General features: G+C 38.6%; 2 protein-coding genes across 2 annotated transcripts in view; one reads left to right on the top strand and one right to left on the bottom strand.

The window, feature by feature from the left end:
- The window catches only part of begain (brain enriched guanylate kinase associated), a 208,408-nt gene that overhangs the window by 51,555 nt on the left and 132,169 nt on the right, over window positions 1-24,684 (top strand). The window lies entirely within an intron of this gene.
- Window positions 5,420-19,820, bottom strand: dlk1 (delta like non-canonical Notch ligand 1). The gene is made up of 7 exons (XM_042501230.2): window positions 19,614-19,820; window positions 19,467-19,481; window positions 19,085-19,163; window positions 18,845-18,908; window positions 16,673-16,803; window positions 15,771-15,912; window positions 5,420-8,664 (listed from the first exon to the last, which is right to left on the bottom strand). Exons 2-7 carry the CDS (start codon window positions 19,473-19,475, stop codon window positions 7,875-7,877), a joined length of 1,215 nt encoding a protein of 404 aa, XP_042357164.1. The 5' UTR covers window positions 19,476-19,481; window positions 19,614-19,820; the 3' UTR covers window positions 5,420-7,874.

Genomic DNA, 24,684 nt, shown 5'->3' with positions numbered 1-24,684 from the left:
TATGTTGCTGATTTTGCTGCAGGAGTTTTGCAGTGACCTTACTTTCCTGCTCATCTGGAACACATTTAGCACATAAACATACAGTATTTATGTGGAGCTGACAGTTGACTTAGGGGTACCTGCCTAAATGAAATATATCGTGCAGTGTGTCCAGTGTGCAACCCTGAAAAGAAACACACACATACACACTGGGAATTCTTTGAATCTGGATTCCTTCCATGTGCGATTTTCCATGGATGTTGAGTTTCATCTGTCAGTGGAGAGGCAGACAGGAACAAAGGGTTAAGGGTCTTGGGCTGGGGGGAGATATTTAACTTTTGCTGTTCTGTTTTGCTTTATGACTTGGAGGGAGCAGAATGGCTCCTTTGAGGTGGGTTCTTGTAGCTTCTCTGGTCAGCTTTGAAGGTCAGGGCCCCTCTCTCCTGAGGGTCATAACTCCACAAATGAGTGTCTGGTGCTGGGGAACCGGGGCCGCAGCACATAAAAAGGTTTCAGTTAAACCTGTGTGATGCAGGTTTAACATGTGAACACTAGCCTTGCTCTAAACAACCTCCTTTATACTGGAATAAATAAACGCACATTCCAAAACTCAGGAGGCAAGTTTGATTTCACTGTGGACATGTTTCCAGGAATACAGACACTTTTCAATTCAATTTCCAGCATAGATGTTGGCATTGAACATTTGTGCAAACCACTGGTATGTTACATCTGTACATATGTAGCAGATATGTTAAAACATGGTTAGAATTAGAAAAACATTATGTTCTGAATTAAAATACCTGGTTTTGTCGCTGCAAACATGGCTGGAAATGTCACCGTTCTCGAATAGAGGTCTGCTGCATGTCAGCCTGCTTGGCAACCATCTTGCCTTGGCTGAACCTAGTTTTAGGCGCTAAAACCCACTTTGTTAGGGATCGGAAAACATCATGTGTGGACATAGAATACCTGTTTTTTATTATTGCCACGAACAATTTGAAGTGTCCCAATGTCTCACAGCAAAAAACTTTTGTTGCAGCGAACATGCCTGGAAATGTCCTGACGTCTCATTAAAAATACCCCATTTGGCGACTACAGACATGGCTGGGAAAGTATACCTATTTTGGTCACAACAAACGCAGCTTAAAATGTCTTGTCTCTCTAAAAATACTCGGTTTTGTTGACACAAACACAGCTGGAAATGTCCCTATGCCTTGTTAAAAAATACAACTTTTGTCGTTACAAACATGGCTAGAATTGTCCTGGTGTCTTGGAAAGAATACCTGGTTTTGTTGCCAAAACCATGGCTGGAAATGTCACATCGTCTTATTAAAAGTACACCATATAGCTACTGCAAGCATGGCTGGAAATGTCCCAACATCTTACCTATTACCTACCTATTTTGGTCACTACAAACGCAGCTTAAAATGTCTTGTCTGTAAAAATACTCAGTTTGTTGACACAAACACTGCTGAAATTGTCCCTTCGCCTTGTTAAGAAATACCCACTTTTGCCATTACAAACATGGCTAGAGGTGTCCTGGTGTCTTGTTGGAAAATTCCTGTTTTTGTTGCCACAAACACAGCTGGTTTTGTCCTGACATCTTGTTAAAAAATATCCTCTTAAGTTGCTACAAAAATGTCTGGAAACGTCATCCATGTCTTGCTATTTAAGAAAACAACCATGTTTGGTTGCTACAAGCACGGTTTGAAATGTCTTGATGTCTTGTTAAAAAATTCCTGGTTATGTCACCGAAAACATTGGTGGTTGTCTTGCTTGGGTCTCACACCATCAACCATCCTTTTCTCAACGTTTAATATATAACTTATATATGATATATGCCAAAATTGTATTCTGTTTACTGGGCTGCACTGTTAGAGAACTAAGAGTGTTGTTGTGAATGGGGAATTTCAGGAAAATGCAGCATTGTCGCAGTATTGTCTGTATTAGCCACAGTAAGAGGGTCAACTTGCAGCATCAAGGAAACGGGATCCGTATATAAACCGTGCTGATTTAAATCTCAATTTAACATTTACCTTCTTTTAATTAAAATACTGCCAGATATTCAGATAAATTGGACTGTTTTGACTGTCAAGTCTAACTTTTATAGGTCATGAACACGCAGGAACACAGCAGGAGTCTCCGAGAGTTTTTCCAATAAAGTTCAGGATGGAGTAGGAAATTGTTGGATGTAGTGCAGAGAAAAAAACAACAAAAAAACCCCACAGATTGCTGCCCAAACGGTGAACTGAAATAGTGCAGTGACAAAGTGGAAAATGATCTGTTATGTGGGACAGGCAGCAGTCATCCTTTTCTCCCGTTATGGTCTGAGAGGAAGACGAGTGAAACAGAATCCAGGAAACACTGCATCAGCTGTTTGGTTTGTTTTCACATTGTTTCAATTATATATTGTTGTTTTTAAGTAAGATATTAGTATCAAATGTGAGTTTTATGCAGCTATTGTAGATATATTATTGGATTTTGGCATGTTTGGTAATTCCAAATATGTAAAAAAAAACAACAACAAAAAAACGTCAATTATTTCACAGTTAATTTGCGAAATCAGAATGCAATGTTTCAGTGCAGTGAATTTCATCACTTCATGCTGAACCCTTGTCAAGCCAGTCTTCCTCTGTCTCCTTTTAGATGGCTGACACCTTGTGGTCGAACTCTGAGACTGCAGGTTTTTTCACGCATCACAATGTAAGATGAAATGCATTGGGCATGAAAACTACTTCTGCACTGCTCTCTGTAGGCTGAAAAGCATTAATGGGAAAGCAAAAACTGCTGACTCTCACATTTATGTTGACTTCAGGTCCTGAATGTGCTCATTTTATCAAAGTTTTTCTGGTTTGGGTGAGTCACTGTTTAATTTATCTGTCCACACAGAAATCCAAAGCCAACATGATTGATATTTTAATGAGATGCTGATGCTTCATGGTATATATAATACATTACGCTTGTGCAAGGAACACCATTTAGTGAACTGGAAAATTAATTCATTCTGAACTTTAAGATTAAAAAGTGTTTAAACTGCAACAGTTTTTTTCATTATCAATTAATCTTCCCATTATCTTCAAATATAATCATTTTGTCCATAAAATGTCAGAAAATAGTGAAACGTGCTCTGTGTATTTCACAGTTTTATCCAACCAACAGTCCAGCAATGGAAAGCTGTTCAGTTTATCATGTATGACTAGTGTTGTCAAAAATACACACATATATATCAGAAGTTTTAAAATGTGTCAGCACTCATTTACGAAGTATCAATTTGCCTGTGTTTTCTTCCCCTCTCTTATGTTAATGTTTAATACAGTCATTCTTGTGTTTTCTTACTATCCAAGAAAAGAGAAGTTGTCATTGTCAGGTTTGCCTGTTAGTTTTATCTTCTTAAAAAGATTTTCAAATTGTACGACCTCAATGTCAATTTTCCCATAGTATCGAAAATGGTATCAAATACTGATATTTTAAAAATTATTGTATGGAAGTTAGCAAAATTGTGGCAACATTTTGAATGATGAAGAAAAGCATCAAAGTCTCACAAGAAACATGAAAACTGGAAATAAGTGGCTATATTATAAAGAATATTAATACAATGGTTATTCAGTTATCATAATAGTTGTTCATCAGTTTTGTGGGGATAGACTAAAGTATTGCTTAACAAACTGCTGCAGCTCTGCACATCATTTACAAGTGTTACAGTTTTTCTGACGAGTCATTAATGTATCAGAGGCAGCTTGGCAGATTGCTGTTCTTAAGTGGCAGCCAGAGGAAACTGTTTTGAATATTTAGACTATAAATGTATTTATGTTTCATATTAAGACTTCTCTAAAGGACGTAAGGTGAACATACTGGACTTAACTGAAGGGGAGTTGAGGTGCCGGATTGGTGAAATTTATCAGTGTGACAATAGGCAGGCCGGACAGGGAAACGTGAGGGTAGGGTTGTAAAGATTCACTTTGTAAGCTGTAAATTATGCAGTTTCTTATACACTTTTCTGTCATCAGCTGCTCTCGCACTCCCTTCCAACAGTGTCCCACCTTCTCCACTGTTTTTATTAATTTACCATGTCATTTTAAAAACAAACGATGTGTCATGAATGAGAAGGTCAGTCTCAAAGTGACTGGACATCAGAGAGTCTTGTTGTTTCACATTTCAAGATGAAATCAGCTTAAATCCTTGTGGGTGAGGTCACAACCTGAAGCCGGATGTCTGACTGAGCCTTTGTCATTCTCATTAGTACGCAGTTAAGTGACAATGTAATTCCCAGCATAGATCCACCCAATTTACACCAGACTAGACATCTAATCAGCCAGAGTAATTGAAACCCCTGTGTGAGTTTGCAGTGAATTTAAAGGGTAACTTCAGGAAGTTAATCATCTTAAAGCACACTTCATTCAGAGTCGACAGAACGAAAATAAAACTCGCAAAAGCCATTTTGGATTGTTTTTCCGCTGTTCTTACAATCACCAACACTGGTTTGATTGAAATAAACCTGTAATTCACCCAGTTAAATGTGGACATATGCTGGCTCTATATATTAAAATTCCAGTTTTCATTTAATGAAGTCTGACGTGTTTGACGATGATAATTTTCGGCTGTTGCTCGTGAAACAAAAAAGAACTTACTATTTTTTAAAAAGGGCTGTATCTCTAGCAGTTCTTTTCATAATGATATTAGACACTGACAATTACAGGCCGAGTCTGTCAGTGGCAAAAACAAGCACGTTTAGTGAACATAAAGTGACAGTACATAATTCTATATTAAAGTGGTCACATTGCAGTATATCCCCGACACACACTAAATGCATGTGTTTTTCCTACACCAGAAGATAGGCCTAATAAGAATAGAGAAAGTTAAAAGATGTATGTACCCTGTTTGTCCAGTTTTTGTAGATTTAGTGCTTTTTCCCTTCTTGAATTTTGATTTATTACTCCCAGGCAATACTGTCATTTTAAAGGATAACAGGCTATTTTTAAGATTAAGATGTTGCTTGACTTGACTTTGAATTTCTGCTGTATTTCATCAACGAGATCTCGCTCGCTGCGTTTGCAGCTTAAGTCCCGGTGACGTAGATAAATTGCACCACAAGGTGGAGACACAGACTGCTGTCTGAAACTGTGATAGCATCAGGGACAGAGGAGGAGTTCTCGCAGAGTCACTGTTATCATTCAGTTAATCATCAGCGACTTTGCTCCGGTGCGAATTTATTAAGCATCATTGAGCAGAGGAGCAGATGTTCCACTGATATCGGAACAGAGGCGTTGTGTTTGTGCATCAGTTAGATCTCATACTGTGAAACATCTGACGTACAGTATTAACCTCGCCGAACATCTGATCTTGTCACAACCTCCTTGTTGTGTCAAGAGCAGGTCACCGAGATAGACTCTGTATAAATCGGGTGGATTTTTTTTAAGACCTGGATAGTACAAAACAGACAAAATAAGATTTTATATGTTTTATTAAAAGTAATGAACAGACAACCAAACATTATCTGGCCAAAGCACAACAACAAATAATCCCAGACTGGAACAAATACTGATAACAGAACACAGTTACAGTCACTGCCCCCTTGTAGAAATGCCACTTGTAAATCATTAAAATTTACTGCACAATGTAATACGCAGCCAGAAATGTAACCATTATGGTGTAAGCACAAGATAACCGCCCCATCAGAGAACTGTGGTAGACAAATCCTGAATGCTGAATGGCACTGAAGAGGACTTTTCATTGTGCTGGTGGAGAGAAAAAAACATCCCACTCTAAAACCACAGTAACTGTCATGTCAGCTGCAAATTAATATGAATATTTTACACTAAATATGCATCACATGGTTAACTCTATTTTCACAGGGTGCCTGACATAATGTTTTTCTCATCTTCCACACACTTAGTATGTATGAAACCACTTCTCCCTCCACCAGGAGCTGCTGTCCAGCTCATGCATGACCAGACAAACCAATAACATTTAACAAATGTATTGATTTCTGGGCTCAGAGAACTGTGAAATTCCAACGGCGTCAGTAAGAAGCGACGTTGAGAAATCTAATAACCCCTGAGAAAATGCAAATGAGTTTAAGACTGATCAATAGGCGACGGTGTAAAGATATTCATGGCATGGATCCAAATAGATGATAATGGAAATCGAAAGTGGCATTTCTCGAGGAACTGTGAAATAACCTGTGTCTTAATAACATCTATATATACCTTTAACACCAACATTTAAAGTGATACATCTGCAGAGAGAGAAATTTGGATGACACACTGTAAAAGTTTGTTTTAATTTAAGAAAGTAAGTGTCTTTACTGCGTAAAATTTTAAGTTGACTGAATTTGAGAAGACGGGTTGAGGTAATTCTGTAATGATTTAACTTGTTTTCTCAGTTTAAGCCAGCTTAAAAATATAAGGCAGTCCAGACACAAACGTTCAAGTTAAAACAAATACTCTATTTTTACAGTGTATTTGAAACTACCCCCAAGTATATAATAATACCTTTACATGAACATGAGCTATATAGAGCTGTTAGTATAGCTGTTTGGGTGGTATAAAGTATCTTGATACATATTTAAACTGCACATACTGTACAAACACACAATATGTATTTTTGCAAATTCACGATTTGTTGCATTGAGATAGTTAGGACTGCAGCACACAATTACTTTTATTGTTTACTAATCTGGTGATTATTTTCTCGTCAGAAAATAGCGAAAAATGCCTGTTAAAATATACCCCAACTTAAAGAGATCTACTTTGATAGCTTGTTTTATTTAACCAACAGTTCAAAAAACAATTTTTGATATCGATTAAGACAAAGACGAGCATCAAATCCTCACGTTTAAGAAGCTGAAACCAGATCATTATGACTAAAATTACTAAAACAATAAATAATCCAAAAAGTTGCTGATTAGTGTTCCGTTGTTCAGCTATTTCACTAGTCGTTGCAGCTCCAGTCATAAAATCTGAATACAATTTGCTAACAGTAAATGGTATGATTGCTTAATTTAATAATAAATACCGAAAGAGAAATGGTCTGGCTCTGTTAAAATCAATCAACCCTGTCTCCTTAAAATCACGTTTGTATACAACTAATTTGTACCAGAAAATATGTATGCAAGTCGCAAAAATGTTAAAGCACAACGTATGAGCAAAATGTTCACTGACAACCTATAACAGTTGTTTTCCGCTAAAATAGGCAATGTTGCAATAGAGTATCCACTTATAGAGACTACCGCATTATTTCTTTAAATACCTTTTCGTTTCACTATTTAACCAAAATCACTATCTTTCTCTAACCTAACCCAAAGTGATTTTGCTGCCTAATCCTGCCCAAACAGGAGTCTGGACGCAGAACCAGAAGTCCTGGTGTGAAGGTCTAGCACTTTGTTCGTCCACCATCCTCCCCAACCTCCTCCATCCAAAGCCTATGCAGTACATGAATTTAGTGTTTTGTTACCTGAAAGTAACCTCGTCACTAAACACAATTAAGGCTGGGATTATTTGCCACAACAATTAAGAAAGTGGTTAAGTAACATACTGTACTTTCTAGGAGACAGGGTTGAATCAACATGCAACAAAGAAGTGTAAATATGATTATAAAGTCAAAAATCTAAAGAAATACATCACATGACATCTTTTTACTAGCCATCAAGGTAGAGAATAATTTATAATTTCATACACTTTGAATGTTTATATGATAAAAAGTACATTTACAATCCAGTGTCATGGTCGTCCACTACTCCAGTAGACTTTTACATTCAAATATATTCCAGTGTAGTCCAGCATATCTCTCACTTTATTAACACAACTGTACAACAGTCATAGTATATCCCTGGTGCTAGTTTCAGACATTTATATTAAACTCCTTCCAGAGGGAAAGGGGAAGAGGCAGAGACGATTAAATCAGATGGAGGTGTAGTGTCTCCCAAAGCTGGTGAGTCTAATCTTCTCCGGCAGGATGATGTTTACCGAGTGCTCAGACTCCTCCTGGCTCGAGCCGCCGGCTTCTCTCAGCAGGTGTTCCCTTTGCTGCCGAACAAGCTGGCTGTACTTGGCATTGGCCAGCCACGTCTCACAGCGCCCAAAAAACACAATGCCTGTAGTGCCCAGGATGACCACACATGTGAGCAGGGCCAGCATACCGAAGCAGACGAGCTGGCCGTGTGTGACAAGGACACCCGGGGAGTGGACTGTCTCCTTTAGGGTGATCTTGAGCAGGTCTCTCTCGGGCGGTCTGAGAAGCTTGTGGAAGGTGTGAGCAGGGAGGGAGTAGTGCTGTGGAGTCAGCGCAAACACTCTGTGGTCCACGGGCCTGGCGCCCACAGGCTTGGACCTGGCCTTCGGCCTGTGCGGCAGGGAACATGTTGGACCTGTGAACCCTTTCTGGCAAATGCACCGGAACGTTCCGTCAGGCTGCCCAACACACGTGCCCCTGTTGGCGCAGGGCCTGCCGGTGCAGGGCGAGAGGCTGGTGGTGTCATTACAAGTGAAACCAGTGAAGCCGAGCGGACAGACACATGTGAAGGCCAGGCCGTGGTTTGTGCAGTTGCCACCGTTGAGGCAGGGGTTAGGCTGGCAGCTGTCAACGCTGATCTCACAGAAGTCTCCAGAAAATCCAGGGGGACACAAACAGGAAGAGTAACTCGCTGAGCCATCGGCAGCTGCACATGTGCCTCCGTTCTGACAAGGGGAGCTGGAGGACAGAGCAATATATCGTGAATATACAGCAGGGGGAATAAGGCTCGATATCTAGTGCACAGCTTTACTGCAGCATATTTTATCCTGTGCTTATAAAGCATTCATCAGAAAGGTGGCCGTCAGATGGGCCCAATCCTATTTTACAGGTAGATTTCATACATTAAATGTTGATGGGACGCTTTCTAGTCCTAAATCCGTAATTTTCAGGGTCCCCCAGCAGGGTGTCATTATTTTTTTAAATTATATATTGCTGAGAAAAAAGCTCATTTCCTCTATTTCCACTATTGCACGCAGCCTGTGCTGCGTTTATTAAATAGTAATTTTATTCCAGTAAAATACACTTCATTCAAAGCTGACAAGAGTAAAAAATAAAACTCACAAGTTGTTGTTTTTTTCACCTTTTCAACTGTTCCACAAAAATCACCAGCTTTGGTTTAGTTAAAATAAACCTTTAATTCACAAAATTAGATGTGAAATCATGCTGGCTCTGTACAAGCTAAAATTACTGTTTTTTTAAACAGGGTCTAGTGATAGCTATTTTGAGGCTGTTTTGGGTCAAACAAAAAGATCTTACTTTTAACAAAATAGTCTATTTCTGTAGGGATTCTTCCATAAAGTGTCAAACACAATAACAATCTGAGCCTGTCAGTGGCAAAAACAAATGCTTACAGGGGACATACACTGACATAGGATAGATGCTCAGAGAGGTTACATTGCAGCCTGTATCAGCTGCTAGCTGCTGCCTTTTTGCGATACTCCTGACCAGTTCCAGAAATTGCTGTTCCTATTAGTCAACACCGGAAAATAGAGTCCAGATTGACAAAATATCGTTTGACCTTAAAGTGTATTTAATGGGCTGGGAAAATGTCCCTACCTTTTAACCTAAATAAAGCATTTAAGAACCCATTGGAATAACCAACAAAATAATAAATAAAATGAATAAAAACAGGGCTGTTTTGGAGATGCCTGGTTTTCACAGGTTAGAGACAAAATGCCGAGCATATTGCAACATGGGTCTCTGATAATAAGTATTCCTTTTATTTAAGGAAAACTGAGGGAAAAAAATATGTGATTAAGACAGTAATTACAACTGAAAGTTAATGCTAATCATTTAGGTTTGTTTTTAGATATCAGCTCTCAGGGGTGACTATGGCACTAAAAGCACTTAACTTGTCGAGACTGAAGTCTTGCCCGACACAGCTGCCCTGCTAGATAGTGCAGCTTTAACTTTATTTGTTCAGGCACAAGTGCCACTTTAACTATGGTACCACCCTAAAAAAACAAGCTTCAGACTGATTAAAATAAAGTTATTAGAGTTGTATCCAAATTACCTCCCCGTACAAATCCGCATTGCAAAGAAGCAGTTCCTGATTACTTAACCAGCTTTTTTGTGGTCTGTTTTTAACCTGTTATATCAGACCTAAAGATTTGTCATCTTGAACTTTCTCTAAAACAAAAATAAACTTTGAGCCTTAGCCTGAATTATTACAGAGTATTTAAGTTCTCTCTCACAAAAAAAAGTCCAGTGTAACAACAAGAATGAAAATTTACCAATAACACAAAGAAGTGCAATTTGAAATTCATTTAGTCATTAACTGGACTTTTTAGCTAGTTTTAATCGTATGTTATGATATACGTTATACCTTCATTGTTTTTAACTGTAGCCTATGTTTTAACCAGATGATGGATTTCAGTCTGGATGATGAGTCATCAGTCATCAGAGAAACAAGCGGAGAAAATGCGACAGCTCAGCTCCAGCCGCTACGCTGAACAGCATTGGAGAAATATTGATTCTTAACAAGAAATTGCTTTATTCTGCATTTTTACTGTTTTAATAACTTGATCTGTTTGTGTTGGGAGAAACTCACTGGAATGAATCCATCTTTTGTTATTGCTGAGAGATCCTTAGCAGCAGAAAATAACATATTTTACGTATAACTGTAACATATTACTCTCTTGGTCTTTTAAATGTCAGAAAATACTGAAAAATGCCCATTTAGACAGACAATGATGTATGAAATTGCACATTAACAACAGCCCCAAACCCCCAAATAATTCGGTTTACTACCATGAGACAAAGAAAAGCAGCAGCTCCTTTTAACTGACAAAATGTTGCCATTTTCACTTCAAAAATGACGTAATTGATTTAATATTTACCGTTGCTTTTTTCAGCTTTAGAGTAATAATTTTACTAATATTATTATATGGAAAAACGGTGTAAAACTAATCTCTGCACACGAAAAATGTCTACCAGAAACCAGATACGACAGGACTCTCTGCAGTTATGTTCCTGCACCCACATGAGCAGCATATCTGATAAATACTGCCTTGTTTCACAAACTAAGTGCACTGATAAAAGGCCGCGGGATGAAATCAATCAATATCTCTAATAGCATCTTGTGTAATTACATAAATCCCTAACATTCTGTCTGTGTGAGTGAAAAGAATAATAGCTCTGGTATACTTTTAGACATCTCTGGTGTCTCATACTGTAGGGGAGCTGATTAATGAAACCTCACGCAGGCGTTTTAATGGAAATGAAATCCCTTGGTACACAAGTGAGGCTGCACTTATCTCATGCAAAATTATAATAAGACTCACATGATTTGATTTGATTTTTTATTTTTTGAGAGGAGGAAGGGAGCTGTCAGTTTGCTGACACTGAGCTGTAGGCTACTGAATTTTAGGTGTCATTCAAGTCAATAACAAGGCTGCCTGACGGAGCCCTCCAGACTCTGAACCCACTATGTTTGTTCTCTGTCAGCTAGCCGCATCCCCAGAGAGTCTTTCATATGTGTCTGATGGGCAGGAGGAGAACAGATCAAGCCAGCAGTGAGAAGGCAGGCGATGAGGCAATTTATAGAGCTTATAGGGACAGTTCACTAAGACAAATAAAAAAATTACCTGTAGTGCTATGCTAATGCTACTGCTGTAGAGTGTCACAAAAAGACAACCTGTATTGTTGTTTATTGGGTTTAAACAGTGCTTACCATCCCCTCCACCTTCTGATGAAAGGGTCAGCTAATATGTCACTTTAGAAACGTTATTATGACATGTGTGAAACATGCAAATGTAACATTTGTGGTTGGCAGTAAAGTACAGCGCAAACTTTTTCTTCTGGTGACCGGGCTGCTAACCAACAACTACAAATCCAACCAATCACCACTCAGCCGAAGAGGATGCCATTGATGTTTATATCTTTTCGGAAATGAAATTATCTAAAAATAAATATTAGACATTAGGGTATAGATAGATATAGACCAGCGAGGAAGCTTGTTATTGTTTTTCATTTATTTATGGAGAGGGGGTGGGAGCATATAAGTTACACTCCCTTTCGAATATGCATATGTCTTTGCTTTATCTTTCTTCTTACTTCGCTTCACTATGCTTTTGTGCCTTTTTTTCTCTTCTTCTCTTTGTTTTAAAAACAATTTTTTTTATTGCTTTGCTCATTGCATATTTGAAATAAATGTTTCAATCAATCAATCAATCAATCAATCAATCAATCAGTCAATCAATATCTTGCGCTGTCAGTACGAGTACGAGCCTTCATTGATGAATAAATGCATAATTTGTTCTGCTCAGTGATTTGATTGGCAGGTGTAGTTCTGTGGAAAGAAAATTATTCCAATATTAAATCGATAAAACAAGGTCTGGGGATTATCTTGAGTAACCAGGTTGTGATTTCTGGAAAGCGACATTGCTGTTAAGGTTTTAATATGTTTTTTTTCCTTTGTTTGTTTTTTAGCACTTTGAGCACCACAAGTCTAGTGCCATTTAGATCCATTATATTGGAGAGAAGGAACACATCTCTATGGATGAAATCACCAACACAACAGACTGATGTATAGCACTACAGGAAAGAGAAAAAAATATGTGTTTTTGATTTAAGAGTAAACAATACCTTTAAAGGAGAAAGCCAGTATTTGTGTCAGTGCTCTGTACAAATGCTGTATTCACAGATGCAGTCACACTTCAGCTGTGTGCGATTTTGGTACTTTAAAGGTTATTTTGAAGGATGCAACTCATAAGGGAGTGCCCCTTAGGAAATCTGAAACCGTGGCTGTACCTGAACCAAAGCTCCCCAAATGGGGACTTAACTCTGCGCATTCATGTGTTCCTCATAGACTCAAAGTCAAACATTTCCAGTAACTTGCCCTCTAATTGCTTTAGTGACAAATGTCAACAGTAAATGTGTTGCTCTCTTGGCAGACTTGTAGTTTCATGAATACATATTTTACAGTTTGAGCTTCAATGTTTCAATTTAACACAATAAAAACAAAGCCACATGATGTATCCAGTTAAAGTAAATCCATGAAACCTCTAATTATTTGTGAAGCTCTAAAACAGCAAGCCTCTTGACACAAATAAACAGTGTTGTTTATGTCTTGCTACCATTGTTTGTGCATTCAGCAGTGTCTTACAGTAATTGGTTCAGTTTGTACCAGCACACTTATCGTATGAAGGCAAATACCTGGTAAACAGATCCTGGTACTGTAATGATATGGGGGACAAGTACTGCAAGATTGTATCATTAAACTATATGGCCTGGGGTGCAGTGGATTGTGGGATACTAACGGATGTAAAGTACACATCAGCTGTATCCTGTAAATACTGGCAAAAAAGTCTGAATTTCTGGCCATATATTGTCTAGAGAAGCTGGTGAAATGCGACATGTCTCATTGAGCAAACATGCGTCATTTTAATTTTGAAATGATACTTCAAAGTTTCCCTTTAGAATTGTGTTCTAGCTTATGATGCTGCCCAGGTGTACACCGCTGTCTGCTTGTCAACAAGGGGTGAGCACACTCAACACGTCTGCTGTTGTGTTTATGACAGGAGGAAGCTGAAGAATGAATTCTCTCAAATGTCTTCTTTCTACATCAGATGATTCATAAGTTTCAAAATTCATGCCGGCAGGTAAATTGTGTTTCTTTTGGCTATGTAAGCACAGTAGGGTAACACTTTGATTGTGTTGTTTGCAATGTTTTGCAATTGCTTATGAAAAGAAAAGGCTGGCCTGAACATGCAGAAAGTTACAGATTTCACTCAGTTTCATGTATTATGGCCACAGGGCTGACAATCACATTATCCTTAATTATGCATCAACTTCATTTTCAAGTCTTGTCAGTTTCTCCACTCTACTTAATAATCTTAAAACAATCTATAATTGATATCAGTAGGGGCCATTGGGCCATTGGTAAGTGTCAGGCTGTCAGTGATCATCTGTGATAGGACTGGGTAATTTAACTATATCATACCATGTGATATGAAACATATTATTGTTTGAGATTTTAGATGTATTGATATTGTAAAGCGATGTAATTTTCTGAATTTACCAAACTGTTATAGCTGTTTTATTACTTGCCTTAACCCACTTAGTTATTATATTAATATTTTGTTAATTATTTATCAAAAATCTCAAAATGTTTTGATAATGTAAATATTTTATGAAGGCACATATAGTCAACCCTACAATATTGTTGCGATATCAATATCAAGATATTTGGTCAAAAATATTGTGGTATTTAATTTTCTCCAAATCGCCCAGCCCTAACTCAATTGTGCAGCTTTCTTTGGCTTTACGGATATTCAGCTCATTGTTTAGCCATTTGGTCTCAACTTTAATGTTTTGGTTCACTGTCACCACTATCAGAATATGATTTTGGCTGCACCAGGCTGCTGTGTTTTTTTGTGAAACAGCTCTTAAAACCCATGGTACACTACCTGCTCAATGGCAGACAGACACAGTTAGTGAGTTGTTGTGAGCTGGTGAACTTAGTGGAGCATTTAGCAGCAAAGGGCCAATTAATTCTCTGTGGAGTTGGTAGAGACCAAAAACTGAGCTAACAGAGAATGTTAGGGCCCTGACACACCAGGCCGACTGTTGGCCATTGGTCAGTGTCAGACTGTCAGTGATCATCTGTCACTCTACTTTTTACAGTGTGTTTCACGAGAAGAGAAATGGAAGTGAGGGAAGCAAATGAATGGTTAAAGTCAAGATGGCGTGAGATTCGAACAAACTATTTGTTTTAGGGGTTTTTTTTAGTTCCTGGGCAGAAATGTTTTGCTATTGTGTTATTATTAGCCAGCATTAAATATTATTCTTTCAACATCAGGTTTTGTTGTCAATGTGGCTAACGTCTTGAATCCATGTCGGTCTTCCAGTTTTCAATTTAAAAAGACAAGCACTGACCATTGCCACCTGCTGGTATGGAGAATTGTTTGCTCTCATGCATGTGCAGAAAATACTTAAGTTGGTCATTGGTTGAAGTCTTTGTAGTAGTATGTACATGTAGTAGTTTCATGTGCATCTTTTTGGCTGAGGCACATGGGATGTGAGACGATGCAGCAGTCTGCTTTTGTAGCCACTAGTTATTTGATGCATGTTTACAGCAAGTGCTAACAAGTTTGCAATATAAACTTAAAAGATGATATATCAGCATTGTGTTTACACCTTTTTTCTGCTTTCCCCAAGTGTCAAAAAAATCAGTAACTGCATGTTTCAGGTATTCACTGGCCCTGAGTTGGTGCAGCTTTAGTTCCAAGCTGCTTCAGGTGCTTGGACCTGAGTTTTTTTTATTGCTAGTGTTTACTTGCAACACCGTGTTCTTTGCCTTTTAAGATCTACACCAGAGAAAAGTCAGTCCTTAGAGTAAAGTTAACTTTGCAGCTAGTACATTAATAATGAGCTGGAATGAGGTTCAAGTGTAGTTTTCCTACACAAATGTGGAAACTTGCCAGTTCCCACATTTTAGCGTGCTCATGTTTGTGGGCGAATTGCATCAAAGCGAGTGTCTCTGCTTGTCTTACAAATGTGCAAACACATTCTTGCCCATCATAAGTCACAGCAACCAAACTGAGTACAATTTTTGCAGAAAGAAAAAATTCAGTATGTCCTCTGCTCACTGCCTACTGTACTTCAGGAGCTATACATGAACACAGTGTGTGGGGGTATCGACTGGCTGCCTTGGTGATAAGACAAAGCTGAGAGACGCTGGACCATGTATGGATTACTGCTTTAAATGATAAACCAGTGGAGATAAGGCTGTAATGCATTTCTTATCCCAAAATAGAAGCTCAAATAAAAGATGCAAGTACCCATTTGTGAGACACAGTCCTCTCTTCAGATGGCAGTTTTCACCAGCGTAGCCCAAGGGACAGATGCACAGGTATCCCCCCTCTCCCGTCTCTATGCAGGTGGCATTACCAGCACAAGGCCTGGATGAGCACAGGCGAGTGTCTGCAGTTAAAAAAGAAACAAGCATGCTGTTTTTAGATCGTGTATGCTCTCTCTTTCTCACTTCCTGTCTCTCTGCCTGTGTTTCCCTCCTCTCCTTTGTTTCCACTCTCACACTCACACTCCCCACCGCAGCATCTTGTCACCAAGAACAAAAGTGAGAACATAACCAACCATGTTACACAGTCGAGCGGCTCATATGCTCCAGCCTCTAACAGAATAAGAAATTTACTGTGTGCTGATAAGGAGGTCAAACTGAGCCAGAAGCCCAAAAAAAACCTTTATTCTTTTCATCTTCTTCCATTGTTTCTTTTTTCGCTTGAGGGCCAGCAAGTCATTTATATGTATGCGATAATGTTCGTTGTAGATAGTATAGGAATTATTACTTAATGCATGATTTAAATAGAGGTGTCAAAGGTGGAAGTGTGACTTTTAGATTGCTTTAACTTCTAAATTTTCGGTGCATCATTTCTGAAGTTTTCCTATCTCCCATTTCTCGCAGCACAAAAGCAGCAGTTTCTAATGAATATATTTGCACTTATTCTGTAGCTTCACCTTTCAGAGTTGATCCATAATTATTTTTTGCCTCCGTTAGACCTTCTCTACTCTTACTTTTTCCTGTTAAAAAAATATTCTCCAGACACCAGCTTCATTCTGTGGTAACCTGTGTGTCCCCAGGGCTCTGTGACTCACCTCTGCTATGTCAGGAAGTGTTAGTAGGCAGGTCGAGATATGAGTGTCAGGAGAACTGAATTAGACTCACCTTGGTCACACAGGCTGCCCACCCAGCCCTCCTCACAGAGACACTGCCATGCCTTTTCGCATGTGCCGTGAAGACAGCCGGGGAAGGGCACGCACTGGTCACAGTTCTCTCCTTGCCACCCTGGTTTGCACCTGAATGACGGGAAAAAGGGGAACAATCCTGAACTATAAATATACCACCCACAGAGCTTTGCAGTCCTGCTCCTGTCCCCATAATATCTGAATGCTTTGTTTCTTAAAGGGATAGTTGGGTCTTTTTTAAGATTAATTTTGGGGGCTTTTTTGTCTTTATTTAGTAGGAAAAGTATAGCAGAGAGAGAGGATGACATGCGTTTCTTGAGCTGGAATTGAACCCACAGCCGCTGCGGCAATGACAGCTTTTGCACTTAATGCCTGCTCTATCAGGTGAGACACTGAATGCTCTGATAGTTCATTTTTTAAATGAGGTTGTATGGGGTACTTATCAATAGACAGTGTATTCCATACAGTAAATGTCAGATGGAACGCCACCAGTTTGGAGAAGCAGGCCGGAGTCCAACATGGAAGCTAAGCAATGTACTTCTGTGGACGGGGGCAGCAACAAAATGTATTTGAGCCACCTATAAGAAGTCCCACCTAAGATAACAGTTAGTTAACAGATCAGTTTTAGTGAATGCTATGTTGAGAGTATTTTCACTACTTTACATTAATGTCAGACAGTGATTTTAAATTGGAAATTGAAGCTGTTATATCCCAACACTGCAAAAATGGCCTGTCAAATTTAAGGCCAAACACCCTAGATTTAAGCATACTTGCACTTAAAAGAAGCAAATTTGGCTGCCAGTGCAGTAAGCAAATTTTGCTTGTTAAGATGTCTTAAAACCAGTAAAACTGTGTGACTCTCATTATAGCCCATAAAATCTTGAAATAAGATCAAAAACACAAATTTCAAGCAATTTATTTAAGCCTAGTTGGACATACTAGTGCTTAAAATAAGGTTTCTATAGACCTGAAGTGGATGTTTCCAGACTTGTCTCCTGTATCTAGTTAAAAATAACTCAGAAAAAGACAAAGATGCTTAACAAGACCAGGCAAGTGATATTTACTTGAATTAAGTCAAATGATCTTTCCTAGTCAGCACTAGATAATCCATTTATACTTAAAACAAGACTAACTAGATTTTTTAATCTAAATATAAGATTATTACACTTGGTTAGATCGGCAGTTTTTGCAGTGTACCCCTGTTGAGAAAAACAGTAATATAACATCGCTGAACACAGGAGCAACTGGTCTGCTGCTGCCACGATTAGTTAGTTTGTGTCATTGTGTGACTGTCTTTTGGAACTTAAAAATGTAATTTTGGATACACTTGAGTCACATAGTGACACAAACTAACTAACTGATCGAAGCAGCGGTAGACCAGCAGCTACTTTGTCAAGTGTGGTAAAATGACTGTTTTTTTATGGAGTCTGGTGGCTTCGACGAGATGGGGAACTGAAACCATTAACACCTTCCCCATTGAAATGAGCCATCTGGCAGAGAAGTAAAGCAGTGAAAATACTCCCATTATAGTAATCTTTTAAACCGATATATATATCTATTTTTTTAATGACTGGTTGCTTAAATATTATTTCTTGCTGCCCCGATGGACAGCAGGAGGCTACATTGTTTATCTTCCCTGTCAAACCCCAGCCTGCTTCTCCAAACTGATGGCGTGCCGACTGACATCTATTTATTGTAATACACTGACTTCTAAGTACTACATACAACCCCACTTCAAGATATCCAAACTATCCTTTTAAAGTGAAATGACAGATTAAAGTGGTTAAATTCCCTAAATACTACAGCAATTGAGTAGTCAGTTTGCCTCAAGAGTTTATACAGTAACATTAAAAAGAAAAAAAAAAAACCAATACAAACTGGGCATGCTTTTTAACCAGAAGCTTTTGAGCTATCTGTTAGGATAACAATGCTTTTTACTGTTCAAACAAAGGGCTGATTTGGCAGTTGACTAAACGCAATTGCCAAACAAATCTAGAAAAAAAAGCAGATGGATCCAGTTGGCTGGATTTTGATTGTATTTCTCAGAGGAGGAAATATTTACAGCTCCAGCGATTTATGGAATAAGGCTGCAAAAGCCCACAGGGTATACAGGCTATATCATCTACACAGGAATCTGGAGTCATTTTAGTACCTGCACTTCCCAGGCTTCTCACAAAACCCGTTCTCTGTGTTGCACCCCGCGTTGCATTCCCAACCTTTGAGACAGACAGAAAGGGACAGCAGCTGTTTGCATCAAAAATCAAAACACACATTAAACATTCAGCGCAATGAAATATTCATCCGTTATACTTTCTTTACACGCATAGAAAAGAGTTATTCATGACTCAAATTGTGCGTTTCTGGCAGTGGGATGATCAAAATCTCACATTACCTTTGGCGATGCCTGTCACGACCAGAATTAAGACCACCGCTGTGAGATGCATCGTAATATCGAGCAAGAGCCCTTTGTCCTGCAAAATATGAAGCGGCGTAAGTTGCACAAAGAGCTTTTTGTGCTTTGTGTAAAGAAGCCATGTTTATGTATTTATAAGATATCGCGTTACTCCAAAGTTAATTTTGGAAAAAAATAAAAGAAACATTAAATGGAAAATTCAAAGTGATGCTTTACAAATATGGCATATTTTGTTAGCTATGTAGCTCCTGTCGAGTGTATGGAGTTAAAAACACGTAGGTTATCACAGTGAAAATGACTATCGCCGTAAATCTAAATATAATTAGAATGATTATGTTCTTCTATAATATAATTGACACACCTGAATCATATGCGTCTGCTCCAAAAAGCATCCATTACGCACAAGCCATAAAGGAGAAAAAGAAATAAATTCAAAATTAACATCATTTATAGGTCAAAAACCTCTTTTAACTTACATTTTATTGTGGAATCTTTATCATTTTCTCACCTTATGTCGCACCGGCGCTCTGTTTCCAAGTGGCTTCGCTCATATTTGATTGATTTGTTTTGACTTTCGTTAATCCAAGCGTCGCGCGGTTGAAAGTGACACCACAGGTGCACGAGAGGTCCGGCTGCTGGAGGAGGACCTGGAGGTTTTAACGGGACTGCTGCATCGCGCGGCGTCCCAGTGCAACACGCTCCTCCCACCGTGTGAGGGAGAAAATGTTCACCAGTCTGACCCCCGAAAGAGAAGTGCGTTAGTAGAGGAGTACAGTGGGTGCCTGCGTTTTATAAACGCATTACTTAATGCCTTTGGAAGCGACTTTCAGGGAGGAAAGCAGTGTTATTAACACTACCAATACAACTTATTTCTATTTCTTTTCTTTTTTTCCGCTCTTAATGTTATATTAAAACACAACCTATCTATCTTCTGTTAGTCTGTCATGAGGGGGAATACTCAGATGCTTTACTTAAGTAACATTATTAATACTAATATGTAAAAATACTCTTATTCCAAGTAATAATCAAAATCTTACCTGAGTGTAGAAGTATTATCAGCAAAATGTACTCAAAATAGAGTAAAAGTACTTATAATTCATAAATTATGTCCCCTTTTCATTCAAACATACAATGCCCACATGTTCTTCTGGTGACTGGGCTGGAGGTGGAGCTAATTTTGCCCGCTTCATCTATAACAATTCATTGCGTTTTCTAAAATGAATTGTATGTTTAGTATGAAAATTTAAAGTAACCATTGATTTCACAATAATGTAGTTGTGCACAGCATTTCTCTGTTATATCTACTATAATTGTACAGAAAAGTAACAGAAAATGGGACTATTAGAATACAAGTGCCTCAAAATTATACAATACAGTACATGTAATGAAATGTTCTTACGTTCCATCACTTATATCTGTCTGTTACCATACAATACTTGCGAAATTACAAAGCACAGTAGCATACATACTAAGTCCTCATCTACTTATTTAAAACACACACTTATAATAAAGGCATTAAGACTCACTTGTCCTTCTCCCATGAATTATTTTGAATGACTTACCTTACACAACACCTATCTGTGTCATACATAATAATGCTGTATTCTATTCTTAGTCCATTTATTGTGGTCCAAAATGTCCGCTCAACCTTCCCAAGGGCAAGGAATGGTATTTTCCCTCCCACAGTGTGTATGACTTATAGACCGAGGGAACTAATTATGAGTTTCGCTTCTCTCAGACATTATTAGATGGGCAATAAAGGTCTCTGAAATGGGGGCAGAGCAACCATCAGGGGAAATCTACCACTTTGTCTTTCTTATCCTCTCGACTGTTTACCTCTTTGAATGTACAAGTAAAAGATGTAACCTGTGCCTTGTTCAGGTTTTGTAGATGTAAGAGAATGAAGGGTTTCATGATTCCAGACATCACAGTTTTTTGGCTTTATTGTACAAATATGTCATCTTGAGCAGACGTTTGTGAATGAAACAGGTGTGCGAGTTTGGTGTCTAGACAGCGAGAGACACAGGGGGACACATGAATGAATGCAAATGAGTAAACAAATCAATATTGTTTTTTAACTGGGTGGTGGTAAAGAGAACACAGAGAATGAGAATTTTCTTTTCACGCAGAATCAATCTGCATTTGACAGCAAAAGGCAGAAACAAGGACACATGTTATAAAACAGGCGGTCACAGACAGATGTGAGCAGAGGAGAAACAGATAAGTCCCCTCAGATTTGATGTAATCTTCTGAGAGGTCTCCAGTCTCATCCCCCCACTTCAGTTTGGCTTGTGTGTTTATTTTCAAACCTCTGGAGACAGAGCCGGGGTGCAACATTACGGTGGTGATGAGATTCCCTGTCACAGCTACCAACCTGATCCACATCAGTCAGTCTTTTTTAATGAAATGTCAGAGGTTTGTATGTGCTTTATTAAACTGAAGGAGTCATCCATTGATTTATTTTTTTTCCAAGCGCTGTTCTCATCTGGTATCTGATCTTTTATCAGCTCAGGTCCAGGGGTGCTCCAGGTTTGCTCCAGGTTTAAATTGAACAGTATGGATCTGAGGATATCAGTGTGGGAATGTGTGTGTTGTTGCTTTGTGTCAGTTATGACAGTCTGAGGTTAAATTTGGGTCCCACACAGTGTCCAGTAGAGCTGAGATGATTAGTGAACTGATCAGTAGTCGAGTAGAGTAAACTTTATGGCCTCTGAGGGAAAATTTATCCTGGGTACAATGCTGCAAAATGATGCTTCACATAAAAAGAACATCACACAAACAACATGAAAACACCCTAAAATGTAAGGGATGTATGACCATACATTTGACATTGACAGGGTGGCTTAAAAAGTAACTATTAAAGTGCTAAGTGCTAAAGTGCTTGTGTATTTATTGCACATTGCTCTACTGCATTTAGCATTAGATTTAGCATTCAGCGGCTTGATGGAAGCTGGAACAAACGAAAGCTTCAAGCCGTTTGATTTGCACTTTGGCACACCATATTCGTTCTTGATAATTTGCATTCAGACTCAGAAGGGATGTTGAGAGTGCACAATGATTTTTGTTGTTTGTTTCATGATTGCCTGCTCGTACAGACGCTGAGGACTTATGTTCTCCCTTATTACCTTCATGGCTGTTTTGCGGATTCTGATCAAGACCGCCTCTCTGTTGCACTGTTAGGTTGCCAAACCATGCTACTCTGTATCTAATGATATCTGCTAGATCAGTGGTTCCCAGCTGGTAGCTTGTAGTCCAAAAGTTGGTCGCTGGTCAATTCTGAACGGACAACAAATGACTTGTGAATTTGTTTGTTGATGCAGTATTTTTTATTTTTTGTGTTCTAAGCCATCTTGTTGTTTACATTTTGTTAAATTAAATTGAATGTGTGCTCATTTTTAATGTGTGGACATTAAAGTAATGATTAAGGAGGAATCTGGACCTCATAACTGGACCAGTTAGGAACCAATGTGCGAGAAGACCAGCGTGATCTAGCTTCTCTCCCCAAACAGCCTCAATTGTACATAATTGACAGGGAATTGTTAAAAGGTATAAAGCTCGGAGCTAACCTACGGGCTGTTGGGGTACACACCCATAAACATCCCAAACACTGAAAAGAAGAGCACAATAAGAACAGAGTCTCTGCAGAAAAATACATTGTTGCACACTTCTAGTGAATCATAAATGATGATCAATAGGGATTACTTAAGTGTAAACATTGTTTGTTTGTTTTTTTTTGTTTTAGGAAAATCCTGCTTAACATATCTTTAAGTACTTTCTTAACCAACAATAATCTTTTGCCAAGCTAGCAGCTCTGTTAGGCAAGAATATTGTAAGAATATTAGGAAAGCCAGTCAGACACAGAGGAGGGCGGGTTGGGCCTTTGCCATCCTGAGATTGCCTCCTGGTTAGTGCTCTGCAAACTTAGCTGTGGATAAAATGATATAACCGTGAGGCTTCTCTAGACTTTAAAGTGCATGAATTCAACTCTGAAATCATGGACTGATGCTGCAGCGAGAGAGAGGCTTACTGCTTCAAGCTGCAAAACAAGTCACATTGGAAGCCACAGACACAACAGCAGCAAATCCTGTCAATTTTCAAAATGAAAAAACCCTTGTTTTGCTTTACTAAATCAATGGCAGCCTGCGTGTGTACAGGTAGTACACTCTAAAAGATATTTGTACCTGACAGAATGACCTACTCCACACTTATCACCTTTTATACACCTGGTAATCCATTCTGGTAAATATTTTTACCTGAAAGGATGACCTACTCCACATTGAACTACATTAAAACAGGTAGTGGTCCATTCTGACAGAAACTTGTACCTGACAGAATGAACCACTCCAGATTTATACAGGCAGTAGTCCATTTTTAAAGATATTTGTGCCCGACAAAATGACCTATTCCAATTTATACAGGAAGTAGTCCATTCTGATAACTATTTGTGCCTGACAGAATGACCTCCTCCAAATTTAAATACATTTATACGAGTAGTAGTCCATACTGATGGACACTCGCCAGTGAAAGTGGGAGAAAAAGCCAAGCCACGTTGTGTTTTTTCAGGGTTGTGTCTTTTGGATGCCTGCTGCTTGCAGTCTGGCAGCTGGTCACTAACAACATTTATGCTAGTAGCAGAACATTCTGATAAATATTTGTACCTGGAAGAATGACCTACTCCACATCTAACTGCATTTATGCAGGTAGTATTCCATTCTGATAGATATTTATACCTGACAGAATTAACTACTCCACATTTATACAGGTAATAGTCCTTTTTGAAAGATAGTTGTGCTTGGCAAAATGACCTATTCCACATTTATACAGGTAGTGGTCCATTCTGATAGATATTTTTGCCTGACAGGAAACTCTTTAAGTTTAACTATGTTTATGCAAGTAGTAGTCCAATCTGATCAATGTTTGAACCTGACAAAATGACCAAATTCACATTTATATATATTAGTAGTCCATTCCGATATTTATACCTGACATAATGACTTAATTATCATTTAGACAAGTATTAGTCCATTGTGAAAGATATGTTTGACATAGGTTGCAAATTGTGAGCGCTTTCCTTGAGACCTTGAGATCCTAATCATTGAGATCTGAGAGGTTAGTGGATTGAAACTGGGTGGGGAAGACTGATGATTATTACAGGCAATGGATAGATTTCTTTGATCAGGTAAAATTTGGGACTGAATGCTCTCTATCTTCCCTGTAAAATAACATGATGATGAAATAAAATGACATTACTCGTATCCAGGGCTGTATTGATCGGACCATTAAAATAATAGTTGATGACGTTAAAAAGAACTTTGGGGTTGTGATGGTTTAAAGAGATTATATTTGAGAAATAAGATGATCTTGCCTCTTTTGTTGCTATCTGGTAATTTTTCACAAATTCCTTGAGATTACTGTGAATGGCATCGGATTTGGTTCCTCTCCATTTGCGTTTCTAATCTTCTGCATTGTGGTTTCAGGGAACAAGTTTGTTCATTAAGCCGTGGGAGTGAGTTTGATTTTAACTTTCTGGTCTTTATTGGGGCAATGAGGTCCAGAATGGAGTGGCAGTAACTGTTAAA

The sequence above is a fragment of the Plectropomus leopardus genome, chromosome 14, assembly GCF_026936395.1.
Source record: "Plectropomus leopardus strain MGB_pleo_1.0 chromosome 14, ASM2693639v1, whole genome shotgun sequence".
Taxonomy (NCBI): domain Eukaryota; kingdom Metazoa; phylum Chordata; class Actinopteri; order Perciformes; family Serranidae; genus Plectropomus; species Plectropomus leopardus.
This window is presented reverse-complemented; position numbering and strand designations above follow the sequence as displayed.

Coding starts and splice junctions, on each gene's coding strand:
- dlk1 (XM_042501230.2), bottom strand. Junction 18,909..19,084: donor CGTGACAGGCATCGCCAAAG/GTAATGTGAGAT, acceptor TCTGTCTCAAAG/GTTGGGAATGCAACGCGGGG. Junction 15,913..16,672: donor GGGCAGCCTGTGTGACCAAG/GTGAGTCTAATT, acceptor TTTTAACTGCAG/ACACTCGCCTGTGCTCATCC.